This window comes from Elephas maximus, chromosome 2 (assembly GCF_024166365.1).
Source record: "Elephas maximus indicus isolate mEleMax1 chromosome 2, mEleMax1 primary haplotype, whole genome shotgun sequence".
NCBI classification, from domain to species: Eukaryota; Metazoa; Chordata; class Mammalia; order Proboscidea; family Elephantidae; genus Elephas; species Elephas maximus.
In genome coordinates, this window is record NC_064820.1 from 17845930 (window position 1) to 17865003 (window position 19074).

A 19074-nucleotide genomic window follows, 5' to 3' on the forward strand; every position below is an offset into this window, starting at 1 on the left:
TTGGGTTAGCAGCACAGCACCACCAGGGCTCCTCTCCATAATCAAAAAAAGAAAAAGAAAAAAAACCCAAACCTGTTGTCATTGAGTCAATTCTGACTTACAGTGACCCGACAGGACAGAGTAGAACTAACTGCCCTACAGGGTTTCCAAAGAGCGACTGGTGGATTTGAACTGCCTACCTTTTGGTAAAAATCCATGAGCTCTTATCTGTGAATGTATCTGAGCTACCACCACAAGGGGAGGCATTTTGGAAGTTTGCTACCATTGTGTAAGGTGTGGGTGTGGGTGGTTTGGGGTAATGTATAGGTACGCAGAGATTAGAGTCAGGTTTTTCAAACACCGGAACCAGCTCCTGGTTTGCTTTCACTTCTTGCTGGAACACCCTCAGCCCTCACAAATGAAGGCCAGTACGACTAGTGGCACTAGACCCAAAGCCCAGGAGGAACCTGTGGTGCAGATGTGCCCCCTGCAGTGGTAACACAGCCCGCTGGGACAGGAACCACGCTTGCCCAACTCCACAGGGTCCCCAGGCACCCCGGAGTGACTGCGTCCCGACCTGAGAGCCAGGACTGAGAAGGCTGGCCTTACCTTGAGTACCACCAGGAACGGGAAAGGTGACTTCTTAGGCTTCACAACCATGGTCAACATTAGAGGCAGTAACAAGGAGGCTCCACAGAGGGCACCCTGAGATGGGATTTTAACTAAAGGACAAGTAAAGAAAATGTGCAATCTCAAGCAAATCAATAGTGTAATGTTTATAGCCTTATTAATTACAAGTATGTAATTCCTGAGTGGTGCACATGGTTAACATATTTAGTTGCTAACCAAAAGGTTGGGGGTTTGAGTCCACCCAGATGTGTCTTGGAAGAAAGGCCTGGTGATTTGCTTCTGAAAAGTCTGCCATGGAAAAGCTTATGGAGCTTAATTCTACTCTGACATACATGGGGTCACCATGAGTCAGAGTTGAGTCGACAGCAACTGGTATGTAGTAAAACACTTTACATAGCCCCGCACAAGGCTGTAAAAAAAATTAGAGCCATCATGTTTTGAGGTTAAGATATTACTTTTTTTAAGAGAGTAATCCTTCTCACATAAAGATGGACAAGGAGGAGAGCTTCAGATGTGGGACGTGGTGTGGGTAGACCTTTCAGGGTGTGGCCCTCTCCAACATTCCTACCGCTCATCTCATTTGGGGTTCCCATTTGGGAAGGAGTAGGTCCCAGAAGCCCTGGTGGCGCAGTGGTTAAGTGCTGCGACTGCTAACCCAGAGGTAGGCAGTTCAGTCCCCCAGGTGCTCCTTGGAAATTCTCTGGGGCAGTTTTCCTCTGCCTTTTCGGGTGGAAATTCTCTGGGGCAGTCTTCCTCTGCCTTTTCGGGTTGCTGTGAGTCGGAGTCGACTCAGTGGCAATGGGCTTGGTTTTTGGGTTTAGTTTCCAAGAAGGACTAACAGTATTACTAAAGCTGTGGGAGGTAAAAATTCATTCTAACGCGGACTAAAACCTGAAGTAACAGGTTCTATTTAAGGAAGACATGGAGTTTAGAGAAACGTCCCAGTGGTTAGGGTTTTAGTTACCAAGGCAAAGGGTGAGGGCTTGATATCACACGTAAGTTTGAAAAACTTATGTAGGCAGAATTATTAGGACAGTCAAGTAACTCCGGGGTAAATAAACAGAATAATGGTTCGGATAAGAAAATCAAGAAGCTAAAAGCCATTTCAATTGTACGCCAACTGTTTAAGCTTTACTTAAAATGAAATTAGTGTGAAAGCTATTTGACAATATATGAGCACAAATTCCAAAAAAAATAAAGCATACATAAATGTTCTGAGCAATGCAAAAACTTCCATCTCTCTACTGAATACACAAACAGCACTTGTTTAAATGCAACATCCATTTTATACCGACATCCGCGGTCATTTTTAATCAAAGGCTGCACAAATATTTCAAGGCGATTGGCTTCAACAGTTTAAATTGAACCGAGAATTTTCATGTGAAACGGAAAAGCCTAGAAACTGACAGCCACAGCGCGTGTGATGGCTCCTAGTAGACTTAATTTTGTTAAAAAAAAAAAAGCAAGAAAAATCTGGATCTTTGCTAAGGTTCAGACCTGAACTGGAGAAATGAGGTAATCTTACTTTTCCACTGTAGGATCCTGTACCGTGATCTCAAACCTGGGTCGTCCATAGAGCGGTAGAACAGGAAAGAGACTCACAATAATGGCCTCCACCTGTCACTGGATGGATGGACAAGGTGCAGCCGGAGAGGGGCAACTTGTGGGAGGTCACGCCATGGACCCAAGGCCTCCAGCTTAGAAGCGCTCCTCAATGACTGAGCGGGGGCTTGCTGTGTGGAGCAGAACCTCTCGCGCATGTCGCTGGGTCCAGTTTTCTGAAGTTCCATGACGAGGTCCTTGGTCACAGCAGCTCGAGATACTTGCCTTATCGGTACCTCACCAAGAGAACCAAAATATACCACTGAGTCCAAGGAGCAACCTATTGACCCCCGTACGCCTGGGGTACGCACGCAGCGCCGCTGGGTAATGAATGGGCTGCTTCATGGTGACGTAGCTGACGCTATGGGATGGTGGGTGACTGGCGTGTGATGTGTACCCTGTCCTCCTTTGTCACATGAGGGAGGTCTGAACTTTGCCTTCAGTAGAGGCTCATTCAAACCATGGGTCCTGCATACTCACGGCCCCACCTCCAGGGAACCAGGGGTCTGCCTGGTTGTCATGTCTCCAAGCTGCAAAGGCACCATTTCTTGTTCCGATTCAAGTTAGGGAACATCTGCTTCTATACCTTCGGGTGAAGACCTACCTCCATTCCACTGAATCCCCACAAAGTTGTACAGTGACCAGTAGAAGCGCTTTTACCTGGTCTACCCCCATCTCCCTGCTTCTTTAATCTTCTTAAGAAACCACTTCTATTTCGGGCGAGAGACGGTTCCTAGTTCTTGTGCGCTTTTGTTTAAATATGTCTATCGTAGAAGCTGATGTTAAGTCTTGTTGGTAAAGGGCACTTGGAGTTACAAGACCTAACTTAAAAAGGGCTATCATAGGAAAAACTGAATGTGTGTGTAGCTGACAGCTCTCTGTAAAAATGCATATATATCTTAGCAGTCTTTAGAGACCCTGGTTGACTGCAAATGAAGCCGAGGGGAAAATTACCAATAAGGTAAATAGTTTTGAAGGTTTTGAAGGCTATCATTCTCCTAGAACCACTTGGGCTTGGTAACTTGTATTTTTTAATGATTTGGGAGGCTCACCTTTGGTGCTGTGCTTAAAACCTGTTGCCATCAAGTTGATTCCGACTCATGGTGACCCTGTAGGACAGAGTAGAACTGCTCCATAGGGTTTCCAAGGCTGTAATCTCTATGGAAGCAGACTGCCACATTCTTCTCCTGAGGAGTGGCTGGTGGGTTCAAACTATGGACCTTTTTCTGTTAGCAGCTGAGCGATTAACCACCACGCCTGCGGGGCTCCGTGCTTGGGGAGCTGTTAGGGCTAATAGCTCTAACCTCCTCTCTTACAGAAGAGAATGAAGTCTACCCTAAAACAAGGTCTCACCATCTTCCCTTCACTAATGTTCCATTTTGCGATCAGACAGGAAGCCACATAACTTCTTAGACCTTTTCTGACTTGTGAGTGGGAGTTAGGATTGTTTTGATAACATAATAACATCTATCTCATTCTGACCCTTTGCGTGGTCATTTTTGGACAGCTAGCCTTTAAAAAGGCAGGCAATTGGGCCCTTAAAGTTTTCTTGACATCCTGTTTTACCTGCGGTTGGATCAGCTGACGGGTCACGTGATGTTTTGCTGCTTCGAAGGACCGAAATAGAGATTCAAAAGAACCACATGGAGGAGTATGGTGAATGTTTACCAAACACACTGCTCAAAAACCTGCTTCCTCATGGTTCACGTGCTTTTTACACAAGAATAGTGTGAGGGCCGTGGGTGAGAGTGGCTGTCTGCGGAATGCAGCAGGAGCAGTGGTGTTAGGAAGTGGCTAACATGTGCACAGAGCCTTCGTCATGTCCTGCACCGCAATGTTGGTTAAAAAAAAAAAAAAGGATCAGGACATAAAAGACCCTTCCTTGCTATGTGGCCTGGTTTGGTTGATGAGGTTGAGAGATCTGCCTGCCAGCTAAGGAAGAGACCAGAAACCACGGCTAATGGGTACAGACCAGCACATGCTGTCCTGGGCATTGGCCTGCTGGGAAACTTAGTGAAGTAGAAAAACTTTTAAATACAAGAACGTATTTCTCAAGGTGGTATAACTACAACATACAAATACTTCCTGTTTTGCAACACATTTTCACTCTCTCCCTCCCACTTGGGTGTGAAGTAAGGGAGAGAAGTCCAGCCAGAGCGCTATGGAGTCTTCTAGAAACCAAGGCTATGGAAAAAGTTATTCTTCCTCTCCCTGCAGCAGGAAAGACCACAAAAGGGGAAACAGTTTTGAGGGTAGGAAGCCCTTTACTTTTCTCACTTCTTGCTCTAGAGAGACATTAAGTAACTTCTCTGATACTTGGGAAATGTTAACTATTATTCTAGGACGCCCTGGGTGGTGCAGTTGATTAAGCCCTCAACTACTAACTGAAAGGCTTGCGGTTCGAACGCACCTACAAGTGCCGTGGAAGACAGGCCTGGTGATCTGCTTCCGAAAGGCCACAGCCTTGAGAACCCTATGGAGCACAGTTCTACTCTGCATACATGGTGTCATCATGAACCAGAACCGACTCAATGGCAACAGGTTTATTGGTTGATGATTATCTAACTAAAAGAGAGATCTGGAAAAGGCTGGTGGGGGGGGGTGTGGGGGGAAAGACCGCTGAGCTCCCAGCAACTGGAAGTGGGGGATCTCATCGGGCCTCTGCTCCTCCAAGGTCATCGTGAGGACTTGGGGGGCTGGGTATAAAGTAGCTCTCACCGCAGTCACAAAGCTTTACTGTGCCCCATTCTGACATATCCTAAGCCACCAACATCAAGAGCTTCGGTTTCTGAGGGTATCGGCCAGCCAGGGACATTTACAAAGAGAAACCAACTTGCTAATGCTAAAAAAAGAAAACAAGGAGAAGAGTAACTTTGGCACAAGACAAGTCCGACACAAGCAGTGTGGGGGCGTGGCTGGTTTTTGCCCAGCAATGCAAACAACTGGTGTCCCATACCCACAGCAGAAAATCCACAGATGGGTGAGGGTTCCTGCCCACACGCAAATGACACCGCACGCCCTGGGACGCGCGGCTGCAGGTCCAGCCTGATGGTGAACTTCTGGGCAGCCTCATCTGGTTCTTGTTGGTCAGTCCTCGGGGGTCTCACTGATTCAGCCCAGTGCCACTGAGACCCCTCTAGGCAGGGGCAGAACAAATGGCAACTGGACATTTAGAATTGACCTACCACATGCCCTTCTGAACACCAAAAGACCCTGTGAGAGGAGAGCTCTGACATGGCTGCACTGAGGACTCCCGCACTCCAGGAGGCGACGTTCCAGCTGCCCAACCTCGTTTCTCAGCACTGTGCTGAAAGGGCCTTTCTGCCCTTGCGCTTTTCAGTTCCATTTGTCTACAGTCACTCCACACGGAGAGCATCTCTTCAGGGTCCTGAGCGTGAGCACCTCACAGGCAGCATGCCCTTCCGGATACGTCTATAGCCAAACGACTTGCAATGAAAAATAAACGTGCTGGGGATATTATTTGGTCAGCTGAGTCAAAGGATGGTCCCTAACTACTCTACAAGGGGGAGGAGCTGCATCCCCATCCTTGGTGAGACCCGCTTTCCTGCCTTCCTGGATGAGGGCATTCTGGCTGCAACAGGTGCAGAAGGGGATGCCAGCTTTAGAATTTAAGGTGTCGGCTAGCTCGTGGTTTCAGCAGCCCCAGCGCAGGAAATGCATGATCGTGTGCTTCCGGGGGCAAGGTTCATTGATATGAGTCCTGTAAAATCAGCTCTGCAGTCACGCCGGGTCTGGTGCTGTCCCCTGAGCCCGCAGAAACCCCAGCAGCACACAACGGCCACAGTTACAGGTTCTGGTTGCAGGATGAAGAGTCTCCAGTAGATCTCTCCTCAGTTTCGGGGGAAAGTTTTCAATTTGCTCTTTAAGAGCCCACCCCATAAGCATGAAATAGTCACACATGTTAGAAAATACTGCTGTTTAATTTTCTACTCGTGGACTTTTAAAAAGTCAATACAGTTAGATGCTTTTTCCCCCCAATTCCACCCCAAACTTTGCACTCATATATCTTGAGGAAAACTGTGAGCAGCGACTCACAGGGACATGAACCGAGGCAGTCACACCCACGAGTCACTGGGTACCCAGAGGCACGATGCAACCTTGTGGTATCCACAGTCGACTTTATGGCCTTACATTTTTTGTCTGCGAGGAATAATACGGTTACACAGCACTGAAAACAGGGAACACGAAATGCTTGACTTTTTTTTTTCTTCTTGCCCTTCCAGTTTACATTTCCATTTCCACAATCTTCGACACCAGCCAACTAATTTATACCCCCAAAAGCAAACCAAACCAGTTGCTGTCGAGTTAATTCCGAATCACGGTGACACCCCAGTTACCCATAATGAGAAATAGTTCTCTTGTAATTTCCTTCTACATTTACGCACAAATGACAGGCTTTGTGGAATGGTTGCAAATCAGGTACAGTGTTCACTGATACAAACACGTTTCAACCACAGGCGGGCTGAGTATGCACACAGGCAACCGCCGTATTGTATTTGAGACATTTTATTGAAAATGTGAAAATAGGAAATGTATTATAGCCTAAAATAAATTACATAACATATACAGTATATATTTATATCTTTAAAATATTTTTTTTTCGTTTAGGTTCTTTCAGTCTAGGAATTCCAACTAAATCAAGAATTTCGTGAACAGTGTCCATAATTTTGAAAGAAAAAAACCCGCTTTCCAAAACTTAGAAAAATATACTGCACTAAATGGGTTTCCGATGCTTCACTTTCAGGGAAGATCACATAGTGACTTTGATACCGCTTATAAAATGTCTTCCTTTATTGTGTGGCATGAGAGGGAGGTACCGTGGCATATGGGCCGATGGTCTGTCTGCAGAGTTAGGACTAGGAACGGCAGAGCCAGGGGATACATCTACTTCCAAAGTTACAACGCGGCGGCCCGGCATTAGAATGCTAGATTATGACTTAAAGCTTCAGTTCACTTTAAACTAAAATGTCAAGTTAGAATGCTCCGCTTAACTTGCGCTGGCGCCATCTTCAGGGGAGGTGAGTGAAAAGCCAGCCTTCGGGGAAAGGCACGCCAAAGGAGGCTACCGCCTGGAGACACAGTGAGTGACAACTTTCAAAGGTTAGCTTATGTATATACATGGTGCGGGGGGAGGGAAATGGGAACTGACAGCTCACCTGAAATCTAGGAAAACGCAAAATGAAATGCTGTTGTTGAATTGTCAGCCGGATACTCCCCTGACGTCTCAGGCCTTCCTACGTGAGGCTGTCTCTGTGCGTCGGTGCATGCTCACAACGCCCGTTCTTGGTGGGCAGGCTCCTGGCTGCAGCCTGAAGCTCGGCCCTCATGTTTGTGCAGTGGAGTTTATAGCTCTGTGGCTGAACGGGTGTAGAAGAGGCTGTTGGGTCCCATCTGTCTGTACAGCCATGTCGTCGTCGTCGGTTGCTGTCAAGTCGATTCATGGCAACCCCGTGTGTGCAGAGTAGAACTGCTCCATAGGGGTTTCAACGCTGTGAACTTTGGGAAGCAGATTGCCAGGCCTTTCTTCCAGAACACCTCTGGGTGGGTTCGAACCGCCAACCTTTTGGTTACTAGTCCAGCACTTAACCACTTGCGCCACCCAGGGACAGCCATATTACTGCCAAGCAAACTGAAGACAGCTGGGTTTCAGCCTGTTGATTTTTAAGAAAAAGGAGAAAGAACGGAGTCTGTGGCCTGCTGGGGAGCGGTGGCCCACAAGGAGGTGGCACAGCCCCAGTCCTTTGGTTACGTGTGCAGATTGTCCAATGGAGGAGGAGGAGGAGGCAGCTCCTATTGTGAGGCGGCCGTGTCTTCTGGGTTTTCATGAAGCAGGCGAATGAATTCAATCGTTTTGTTGGTCTGTTTTTACAAAGCAACAGCAGAGACCTTCCTCTAGGCCCCACATCTGCGTAAGCATACCCAGTATGCTAGAGAATTTACAGGAAACCTTTAATCAAGGCCTCTTTCGTTTCCAAAAAAAAAAAAAAAAAGGAAAGGAAAAGAACGAAACAATGGGAGAAGAAACGGTGCTGAAGTCTGAAGTGTTGTCCCTGCTGTCCCTGAAGTGAACGGCGACATCCGTGGCCTTACTGGTTCTCTTCCCGCATCTCCACAATGTCCGTCACCTCCTCGGCCGGGGGCATGTCTGTCATGGCGGAGTCTTCCCCCTCGGTGGCAGACTCGTTCTCCTTCTTTTTCTAGACCAAAGAAAATCCGTCACTAGGGGGCTGTGGACAGGGACACAGCACAGCAGGACCAAGGGCCGGGGGAGGTCGCCTGAGTCTTGGGGCCCCTTGCTGCAGATTTGGGGTGCCCTCATCCAGCCACCAAGTCCTGGCTGCATGTCAGACCAGTCTGCTGCCTGCCTGCACTGTGCCGGGTGCTCTGGGGGACACAGTCCACCCACCCTCCACTGTGCCCTCGGGAGCCCACCATCACCTGGCTGAGAACCTGGCTCTGCGGAGGACTTCGGCCTGCGGCCCCTTCCGCCAGTGCTGGGCTCTCCTCCCCCCCCCACTCCTCATGGCCACCACCAGCAGATTTCTCTCTCCTCTTCCCTAAGACCCTGGTTTCACAATGCTCTCCCTGCTCTGTCACTGTCGCCTCGGGGGCCGCTCCGGGCTGGCCATCCTTGTCTCCAGCCCTCCTCCTCGGTGGGTGGTCTCGTGGCCCTGTGCCCCTACTCTCGGGAACGGCTTCGCCACACCTTGCCCTCACCTGTTTCCGATAGACGTAGCAGGCGGCTATGGCGACCATGGTGGATTCGCCGACGAACCCCGCGAGGAGAGAGCCCACGCCCAGAGTGGCTCCATGGACCCTGGGGACAACAAGGCGAGTGCGATTGGTCTGTTACAGCCGCGTCGCAGCTCAACTGAGTCAGCACCCGAACCCAACCGACGGCTCAGACTCTACGTGGACAACGGGGAGGGACGAGACCCAGGGTCTCACTCTTCTGGCTGGGTGGGGGTTGCACCTAGCAGCCCCCCGTGCCCCCTGTGATGCAGGAACCCTAAACTCACAGCCTAGCGGTCCCCCTCTCATGGGGAGCTCTGGTGGGTCCCCCTTCTCCAGATCTCAGCCCCACCCTGCACTCTTCTCGTCAGCCTCCAGCCCACCGCCCGACATGCAGATTTTGGGCTCGTCAGCCCCCCGCAATCCTGTGAGCCAGCAGAGGTCTCCAGCCTGTTGTCTGACCCATGGACTGGGCCCTGCCAGCCCCCACAACTGCCTGGGCCATTTCCTTGAAGTCAGTCTCTCTGTATTTATGTGTACACACAGGGCTCACTGGTTTTGCGCCACTAGGGAACACACACTAAGCCCCTCTCTGCTCTCCCACCCCCACGGGGGTGGCTGACCAGGGGGAATTCCATGTGTTCTGGAGACTGGCCACTGCCCCCTCCTCCAGAGGCCTGGGGGCTCCCCAAGGGCAGGGCTGCAGCCTCCCTCCTTGTGCCTTGTCTCCAGTGTGTTCCGTGGAGCCCAGAACGGTGCCTGGCTCACAGCTGTTGGGTATGTGCCTGGCCCCGGAAGCACCTGGTGCCTGGCAGACAGGCGGGACATCGACTCTGCATTTCCAATTCTAGAAACACTTGGCGGTTTCACCCGAAATGCAGTTTACCCCGGACAGGGTCCCTCAGGCACAGGACCAACCCCCACCCGACGACGTACCCCAGGTACGGCAGCACCACGAGGCTGGTGATGAGGACAATGATGCGCAGCACGGAACTGGGGGCCAGGACGAAGGTCTTCTTTAACGTCATCAGCCACCCGGTCAGATGGGCCCTCACGGTGACTGCGGGGAAGAGCAGAGGCCTGTCGGCAACACCGCCCCCTGCCGGCAACACGGCACTCTTTTGGCAACACTGCCCCCTGTCAGCAACACCTCTCCTGCCGGGAACACCACCCCTGCCGGCAACACTGCCCTCTTTTGGTACCACCACCCCCTGCCGGCAACGCCGCCCCCTGTTGGCAACGGCTCCTCACGGCCAGCTTAATGGGACCTGAGACCAGGCTCCCGGCCCCAGTCTGAAGCTGGCTTCCGAGCTTAATAATTTTTTTGGTGGGGGGGAGGACACTGGGTAATTAACTTCTGAATAGGTAATAATTACATGCTCTTGGTATAGAATTCAAAAGGTGCAAAAGTAGAAGACCTTTTTACTATATTCCCTTTTGCACCTTTTAAATTCTATATACAGAGGCAACCATTGTTCTGTTTCATGAGTTACTTCCAGAAATGGAATATAGATACACAAGTGTTTAGTACATACATATTATATACAGATACACATATATTACACCTTTGTTATACAAATGGCAGCGTACTTATCAACCATTCTGCGTGCTGCCTTTCTCATTTAGTAGAGAACTACCTCATTTTTGTAGCAGCTCTATACCCATTTGGCAATCTTCCAACTAGCTTATGTTGTGGCTATCAGCATTTCCCTTTCCGGCCATATGCTGTCCAGCCTCAGCTCTGCCCCCGGATTCTTCTCCCTCAGCAGTCCTCTTTCCGTGAGCATCTCCACGTTTTAGTGGTAAGCTCACTCTACTTATGGTGTACAGTTATATGAATTTTAGTATACGCATTGCTTTGCGAAACCACCACCACAGTCAGGATACAGAAGTTCCCTTGCCCCAACAGGGTCCTCAAAAAACTCCTTGGGATGTCCCCTTGGATCTACATTCTTTTGACTGTGTTTGCAGCCTCTGTACTTTAAAAGACAGATTATTCCTGTTTGAGTCATTTCTTGTGCTTTCAACCTACTTTGTGCATCTTTCTGATCCTTTGTGAAATTTTCCATTTTTGCTTGTGATATGATTGCACATGTTTCCAAAGAAGGAAGATCTAATCAGGCATGAGGGTAAACAGGAATTTCTCTTTCATTCCTTTTTCCTTTACCTGGGACTGGGAAGAAGGAGAAGATCCTCAAGGGAACAACGCAGAGTTCCGCGAAGGCAAAGTCCACGCCGATGATGTCTATCAAGATTTTCTCAGAAACGTTGGGGGTCCAAAACATCACAAAACAAAGCTGGGGTGGGGGGAGGGGGAGAAAGACATTGAATAAGGCTGTAAGGCAAGGGTATAAAGGAGTGAGATGGGACTCTGGTGTTACATGAACCACAAGGAGTTCTGAAAGATGGCGCCCAGTCTGGAGGCTGCACACTAGTCCCAGGCTGCCCCCTGCCTGCCACCCTCACCTGCCGACAGAGGCCCCAGTACAGGTGCATTTGCCACATCTTCCCCGAAGGGACCCCACAGTGGGGCAGATGTGGTACATCCAATGGTAGGTGGGTATCTCAATGGGGAGCTGGACCAAGGGGGAGGCCAGGGTGTTCTCAGGAAAAGGTTGACTAGGGTGTGAAAAAGCTCAGTCAGTTCAGGGTGGCTGTGTTTGTTAACATAACCTTTACAGATTTGATAAAATAATTAAAAGTGACCTAGAAGCATTTGGATGTATGTATAACCACAATGAATAAGCACATACAATGAAAAAGAAAATACAGTATTTAGATTAATTACAGATTTGTAAACTTTTCCGTAGTCCCTAAGTGGTGCCAATGGTTAATGCGCTTGGCAGATAACCGAAAGGTTGGAGGTTCAAGTTCACCCAAAGGCACCTCAGAAGAAAGGCCTGGTGATCTACTTCCAGAAAACCAGCCACTGAAAACCCTATGGAGCACAGTTCTACTCTGACACACACGGGATTGCCGCAAGTTGGAGTCCACTTGACGACAACTGGTCACCTGGTTTAAACTTTTCAAACTAAACTAGTTAAGAGAATAAGAGAAGAGATAACAGCAACATAATTGCTGGGAAACTTGGAAAGGCAGATGGGCAAATGAGAACTGATTTAAGAGACTCCAGAAAATGGAATCCTAAACCGACAGGAGAGAGTCAGTAGAGATCATCCCCCTGGTCTGTCCACAGATCAGGAACCGTGGTGCAGGCCCTTCTGGAAGCGAGGGTGAAGGTGGGGCCAAAGCCAGGGTGACTGAACTTCTCTTTGTTAGAGCCATCCACTTGGGGTATTTCTGTTATAGCAGCACTGCATGACTAAGACACATGTGAAGTACATGAGAATAGGTTTAAAAAAAAATAAAGGACCAGTCTAGGAGGTCCAGCATTCAAATAACTAGAGTCTCAGGGACAACAGCGAAACTCTCAGAGCTGAAAGATACAAGCATTAAGACTGAAGGGGCCCCTCACTGGAGGTAGCACAGTGGATGGAAGGAGACCCACCAGGCACATCACTGAACACAACTGGGGACAGAGAGAAGATCTTAAGAGCAGCCAGCTTCAAAAGTCTTAAACAGCATTAAACAGTAGAAGACATGGTGTGATAGCTTCTGAGGGAAAATGATTTTGATCCTAGGACTTTAAACCAAGCAATCAATCAACTGTGAGTTTAGCAGAGAGTGACTGTCAGATATTCAAGGGCTCAAAAACTTGACCTCCGACACACACTTTTTCAAGAAGCTATTGGGGTGTGCTCTGCCAAAACAAAGGAGCCATAAAGGAAGAAAGAGAAAAACACAGGATCCAGAAAATGTCAGAAAAAGACAAGGGGAATCCCTGGGATGGCAGTTAGGGTGAGCCCAGCATGGCGGTGACAGGCCCCCTGCCAGCCTACAGCACTGGGGCAGGTCTAAGGCTCTGAGAGACTATTTTTCCAGAAGATGAAACAACAGAATACCCAATGTGTTTGAACACACGAAAGGGGATTAAGACAATTCCGAAATTAAGGAAAAACTAATTTTTTTGTTTGTTTGTTTAAGGAAAGGCAATCAGGGCTCAGCTGTCAGAGTTAACCAGAGTCACGGTCCATCAAAAGAGCTGAAAGGGGTACCTCTAGGAGTAGGGAGGGAAGAGGGTAGCCCGGGAGAACAGTTATTTTTGGTAACAATCCTTACAGAACTGACCTTTTAAACTATGTGTGTGTGTGTAACTGGCTAAAGACAAAACAAACAAACAGAAAACCCTGAATTAAAAAGTATAAAGCTAGAACTTTGGAGGATAATGCTAAAAACATGCCAGTGTCATCAAATGTTTCTCCCCCTTGCTTAAGATGCAAGTAATTCTTTAAAATCCAAGTGAATGTGTTACAAAATGAATTTTAGTCATGCAAAAACAGAACACTGAAATTTCAGAATACAACACCCTCTAGGCTTTGAGTAATTTGAAAGTTTTGTGGAATAAGGCTGGTCCTATTTACTATCATGTTGAAATATTTTAAAAATACCTTAGGGAATCTATTATAAATATGCTTCACTTTATAAATGCAATAGAGCTTTTTTTTTTTTTTCTATTATGTATTTTTCAATACTGGGAAGTACATCCCACTGGTTTTCAAAAATGACAAATGTACTATCATTTAACTCTATTGCTTGATGCCAGGACTCACATCCTGTCTTTGACATGAAGGGAAACATACTTCCTTAGATCTAGCAACTCAGAGCTCAGGGACTTTATTATCCTTGGGCAAGTGGCCCTGCCATCTTTCCTACTGCGAAGCGGCCAGCCTGTAACAGGGAGACATCACTCATGCCTACAGGCCAGGAATGACAGCCATCTCATATACAACTTCAAAAGAACACCACGCACGGCATCAGGACACTTCCCTGTCTATATCCCCTCCCAAAAAGTTGACGGATAATCTCTCCTTCCAGCCTTGCTTTACATCAGGCCCTAAACAAATAACTCTGTGAGCAAGGATTGGCACAAAGCTGGCTCCTGGAGGCGGAGGTTAAGTGTATCTCCACTGTCCAAATTCTCCATCGCCTCCGACACCAGCCGCTCCCTTCTCTAGTTCTCTGCTGAGTTGGGTAATTCGCTGCCACATCACACAGATCTCACAGGCTATAATTATGGCTACATGGTTTATTATGGTAAAGGATACAACTCAGAAGTAACAGGATAGGATACAGTGCAGGACTAACACAAGAGCAACATGAAGAGGTACTCAGGCAAGGTTTGGAAAGGGCCCCAAAGTGGAGGGCAGGTCCATTCCCCAGGAAGCTCTCCTTCCTTCTAGGATTCTTTCCCTCGGGAAGCTTCACTGAGCCTTAGTGTTTCAGGGTTTATCGGCCTGTCCACACACTCATTATTGGTTACCAGGTGGGTTCACAGACCAGCTCCTAATACAACAGGAGCATTAACAAACACACGTCCTCAGGCGTGGGCAGTGTAGCCCACCACTCTAAGACTTACTGCACAGAGGCCAGGGACAAAGTTCAAACTGCCTGAGGTAAAGTAACTCTTAACCCCACAGCCCCCAGGTATTTTCCATAGCAGTGAAGTGATAAGGAATTTGAGATAAGTGAGCAATGCCCCCACGTCTGGACAGGATCTGGACCTTCAGACCTGCTTCCCCAGTGGTTAGATTGAGGGACACTGAGATCATGTCCTGGTAAAAACAAACTTCCAGGAGACTCATTAACGTGCTTTCTTTATTTTGCACGCAGTGACTTTCTGAATGTGAGATAATGCCTCAAATGAATGCTGCAATATCTCGGATTTGCAAAATCATTATAAAGTGGCCTTTAAATTACACCACCATCACCCGTCTGTCAGCTTGTACTGTGGTGGCTTGCGTGCTGCAGTGATGCCGGAAGTCATTCCAGTGGTATTTTACAGACCAGCAGGGTCACTCATGGTGGGCAGGTTTCAGCAAAGCTTCCAGACTAAGACAAACAAGCAACAAAGCTCTGCCAATCTACTTCTAAAAATTAGCCAATAAAAACCCTGTGGATCACAGAATATTGTCTGAGACTTCAACTTGCTTACTCTGAACGTGTCATTAGCAGAGATCAGTCGCTAGAGAAAGGACATCATGTTTGGTAAAGTGGAGGCTGGCCAAGGTGAGACAGACCAATGAGACAGACTGACACAGTGGCCTCAACAACAGACTCAAATATACCAACGATTGTGAAAACAGCACAGAACCAGGCCACATTTCCTTCTGTTATATAAGGGGTCATCATGAGTCAGAACTGACTGGACAACAACTAACACAAGTTACAATAAACCAAGAAAAAAGAAGGTATAACTGCAGGTTAGAGAGAAGGATGGCACAAGCAAGCACCTGAGGCAAACAAGTTGGGTAGTTCTTTCCTCTGGCCTATCTGCATGGATACTGTTTACCTGGGAGCTCTTCTGCCTTTTAGGAGATGACCATTTAGCCTTTGGAGAAGGGATACAATGATCACGAGCCTGTCCAGACCACTTGAAACATGTACATCACAAATACCAAAGCTTAGCCTGGGTTGGAGCCCTGGTGGTGCAGTGGTTAAGAGCTTGGCTGCTAGTCAAAAAAGCGTCAGCAGTTCAATTCCACCAGCCGCTCCTTGGAAACCCTACTGGGCAGTTCTACTCTGTCCTATAGGGTTGCAGTGAGTTACAATCAACTTGATGGCAATGGGTTTAGTTTTGGTTCTCATACTGGATCAAAGGCACCATAGCCTGAGTCAGCTCTGACTAGAACCTCAGAAAGGGGCATCTTTCCCAAGACCTGCTTCCTCACCCACTTGGGTGGGCGCTGGGGCCTTGTTCATGTGTCATGATCCCAGCCCAAAGCCAGAGTTGGGTCAGGGAGAGTCCCTGACCTTCACTGGGACAATCCTAGTCTCTTTCCAAGAATCTGGGATTGGAAGAAGCCAGCTGTCTCTGCCTGCACTTGAACTCAGGGAATCCAGCTCCAAGGGGATGACCATTTCTGCATATCCTAAGGGTTTCTTGCTACAAGGGCTCTAGTTTTGAGTTAACTTCTATAAGCTGTTGACTACCCTTTTTAGGAACTCACAAAGCTTTCCCAGTAGCCTGACTAATCAGGATTAGCAGTAAATGAGAGATCCTTAACCCCCATGCAGCCAGGAAAAGTAAAATACATGAAGCTGTTTTGAATCAAAATAGTCAGCTGTGGGCATCATCCTACTTTGGAACTTTTCCTTCGAAAGTATATATTTAGGTTTAAGTCCCCACTGGGTAAACCCATAGCTAACCCTCAACAATACTGAGTACAAAAAGGTGGTTACGAGCTTGGCTCTGAAGCCAGGCTGCCTGGTTGGAATTCTTTTTGGCTGTCTCCTTGTTATCTGACTTGAGTTTTTTAAGCATCTCAAACCTCAGCTTCCTCAGCTTCGAAACGGAGCTGTACCTACCTCATGCACTGCCCAGAGTCGCTACCTGCCAACTGTTTGGACGGTCGGTGCTGAGATGAGAAGCTGGCTCCATAATGTAATCAACACCCTGCTTCCTTCATTGAGAAAGTCTTGCTTTGGACATAATACCAGCTGGGCCAAACACTGTAGGCTTGGGGAATAAGCTGATTTACCTTCTGAGGCCAGCCCCTCATCTCATCTCGGGCTGGCCGGACCACCAGTGCCGACCTGGGGACCCCACTCAGAGGAGCAGTGTGATGTGCCAAAATGCTCAGAACTGCTGGCATACAGTCTGTGACCCATCTTCGTTAGGTATTATTATTGTGGTGGGGTCCTCTGTAGGTGGAGTGATGAGGTTTGACTCTATTTTCCTCTTTGTACTTTTCCATATTTTCTACAAACATGTACTCTTTTTAAAATCAGGAAACCATTTTTTAAATAAAAAGGTCCCTGGATATATCTTCATAGATAAAGTCAACCTTAGCATGTGCTGATGACGGCATGTGACGAGTCTTGCTTCTGAGGTAGGGGCAGCTTTTGGAAGATGACTTACAGCTCGGTGTTAACCGCCACCATCTTGGTAAACTGTGTCCTGCATCACTCCATGTGGGAGGCACACTGATTTGGTTTCCTTGGAGGTGGCTGGGCCGAAACAAGTAAGGACACTATCAGGTAACACGCACCTGCCTCTCCTGCTTAGGTTTTCAGAGAGAGCTGATGTGGACTAAGGAACACGAGTTGGCCATTTAGTTCTTGGGATCAAACGGGATTGGCTATGCATGTGTGTGGGGCAGCTCAGAAGCTGTGCAGGTCACGGCCAATCATACGGCGGGGTATGTAAGGTGAGGCTAGCAGGCATCTTAGTAGGCTGAAATAGATGCTGTAAGCTACATCTGTTACTGAGAGAGGGCAGTGGTGGATCAGTGGAGAAGTCTCACCTTCCAAGACGGAGGCTCGGGTTTGATTCCTGGCCAGCATACTTCATGTGCAGCCACCGCTTGTCTATCAGTGGGGGCTTGCTTGTTGTTATGATGCTAAACAGGTTTTGGTGGAGCTTCCACACTAAGATGGACTAGGAAGAAAGGCTTGGTGATCTACTTCTGAAAACCAGCCAATGAAAATCTTACGGCACACAATGGTTCAATCCACAACTGACCGTGGGATGGCGCAGGACTGGGCAGCCCTCTCGTCCATTGTGTGTGGGGTTGCCGTGAGTTGGGGGCTAACTCAATGGCCAACAACAACATTACTGAGAGAAACAAAGCTTGGTTTTCTGTGGAGCTTAGAGAGCTTGGGAAAGCAGATCACAAAGTCTCTATGCAGAGCTTAACATTATCCACGTGGCCTGTAGGTAATGAGCTCTGGTCACACGTCTATCTTCGATACTTCCGTAAAGGAGATGACAAACCTAGCAACTGTTACAGCACGTTCATGGTAAAAAATTAACACTTCTAGATGTAGCTTTTTAATCAGTTACTTTTTTCTTAGAATATGAAAACTAACTCATCCCTGCTATCATTCAGATTAAATGAAAATGCCAAATACACACACTCAGTGAATGCAACAAGTGTGTCTTTCAGATGTAAGGATGCTACATTCTGAGTAAGGTACAAACTGTCTGCTGAAAAAAAAAGAAATCCACTTCCAACAGCAGGTGGCGCCCTGCACCCGGCCAGCAGAGGGCCCTCTGGCCGCCCCCTCCATCCGGCAGCAGAAAGGTCAGTTCATTCCTCTTTGTGGTAAGCTCATCCTTCCGAGGGGATACTTCCTTGGCCTGAAGAATTGTTTAGAAAGTCCCACACTCCAGCTTCTCTGTAGCCCTGACTTTTCCTTGAACGTTAAAATAGTCAAATGGACGAAACTAGCTCATAACAGCGCAATATGCTTATTTGTTGGCTAACTGCCTTAAGAATGTGTGTCAATTTGTACGGCATTTTACTACGTGAACTTAGGTACACAGAGTTGTAGGGACCAGTCCCCCTGAAACCAACCAACCAGCTCCTCAAATCTACAACATGTCATGACTTAAAAAGCAAATGCTGGACTACTGAGGCTTCTGGAGAGAAGCGTGGAGGGAGGCAGAAGTTCAGTGGGAAGGAACTAACCCTTAGTAATTATTTCTACAGCCGAGAGCTTTCCGTGTCATTTCACCCAAGCGTCCGAACAGTCCTGGGACACTGGCGTTAGTTTTTGCTCCCCTACAGACAGGGACACCAGGACCTAGAGGGGCTGTGACTTGCCCCACTCACCCTACTGTTAAAGGGTGAGTATTTCACTCCAGGCCTTGGTGACTCGGGAGCCATGCTCTCCTCATATTTCTGGGGTGCCTTAAACTGCTGAAACGTTCTGGCTCACTGGTACGCAGGACTTCGGTACCGTGAGGGGCGCCAAATCAGGAAGTTTTGAGTTCCATTTATTTACCTTTGTCCCCTATGTACAACAGAGTGATTTTCTTCTACTGGCTGACGGGGAACAACGGACAAGGAGGCAGCAGTCTCCACCTCATGGTGCGGGGGTGGGAGAGCCCCAACCCGAAACAAAGCCTCAAACAGGCTGTCCTTGTTTCCAGACAAAGGGTCAGCATGGTACCACGGCTGGAGGCCTCGCTGGCCGGATGACAGCGAAGGCTTGTGGGTAAGTTTAGCAACAGGAAAGTGAGACTGGATCATTCTCATGAACTTTTAT

At 48.1% G+C, this 19074-nt stretch overlaps 1 protein-coding gene across 4 annotated transcripts in view; it reads right to left on the reverse strand.

Annotated features, from left to right (window-relative positions):
* Positions 1–1706: 1706 nt before the first annotated feature.
* Positions 1707–19074, reverse strand: part of ANKH (ANKH inorganic pyrophosphate transport regulator) — a 169871-nt gene continuing 152503 nt past the window's right edge. For 3 of the 4 annotated variants that reach the window (XM_049861315.1, XM_049861328.1, XM_049861335.1), the window contains exons 9-12: positions 11132–11261; positions 9901–10063; positions 8950–9049; positions 1707–8429 (exon numbers count right to left, since the gene is read on the reverse strand). In XM_049861315.1, the coding sequence (XP_049717272.1) occupies positions 8319–8429; positions 8950–9049; positions 9901–10063; positions 11132–11261 (504 nt within the window). In that variant the 3' untranslated portion in view covers positions 1707–8318. The remainder of the gene's footprint in view (positions 8430–8949; positions 9050–9900; positions 10064–11131; positions 11262–19074) is intronic. The other variant, XM_049861323.1, reaches the window with a different exon arrangement.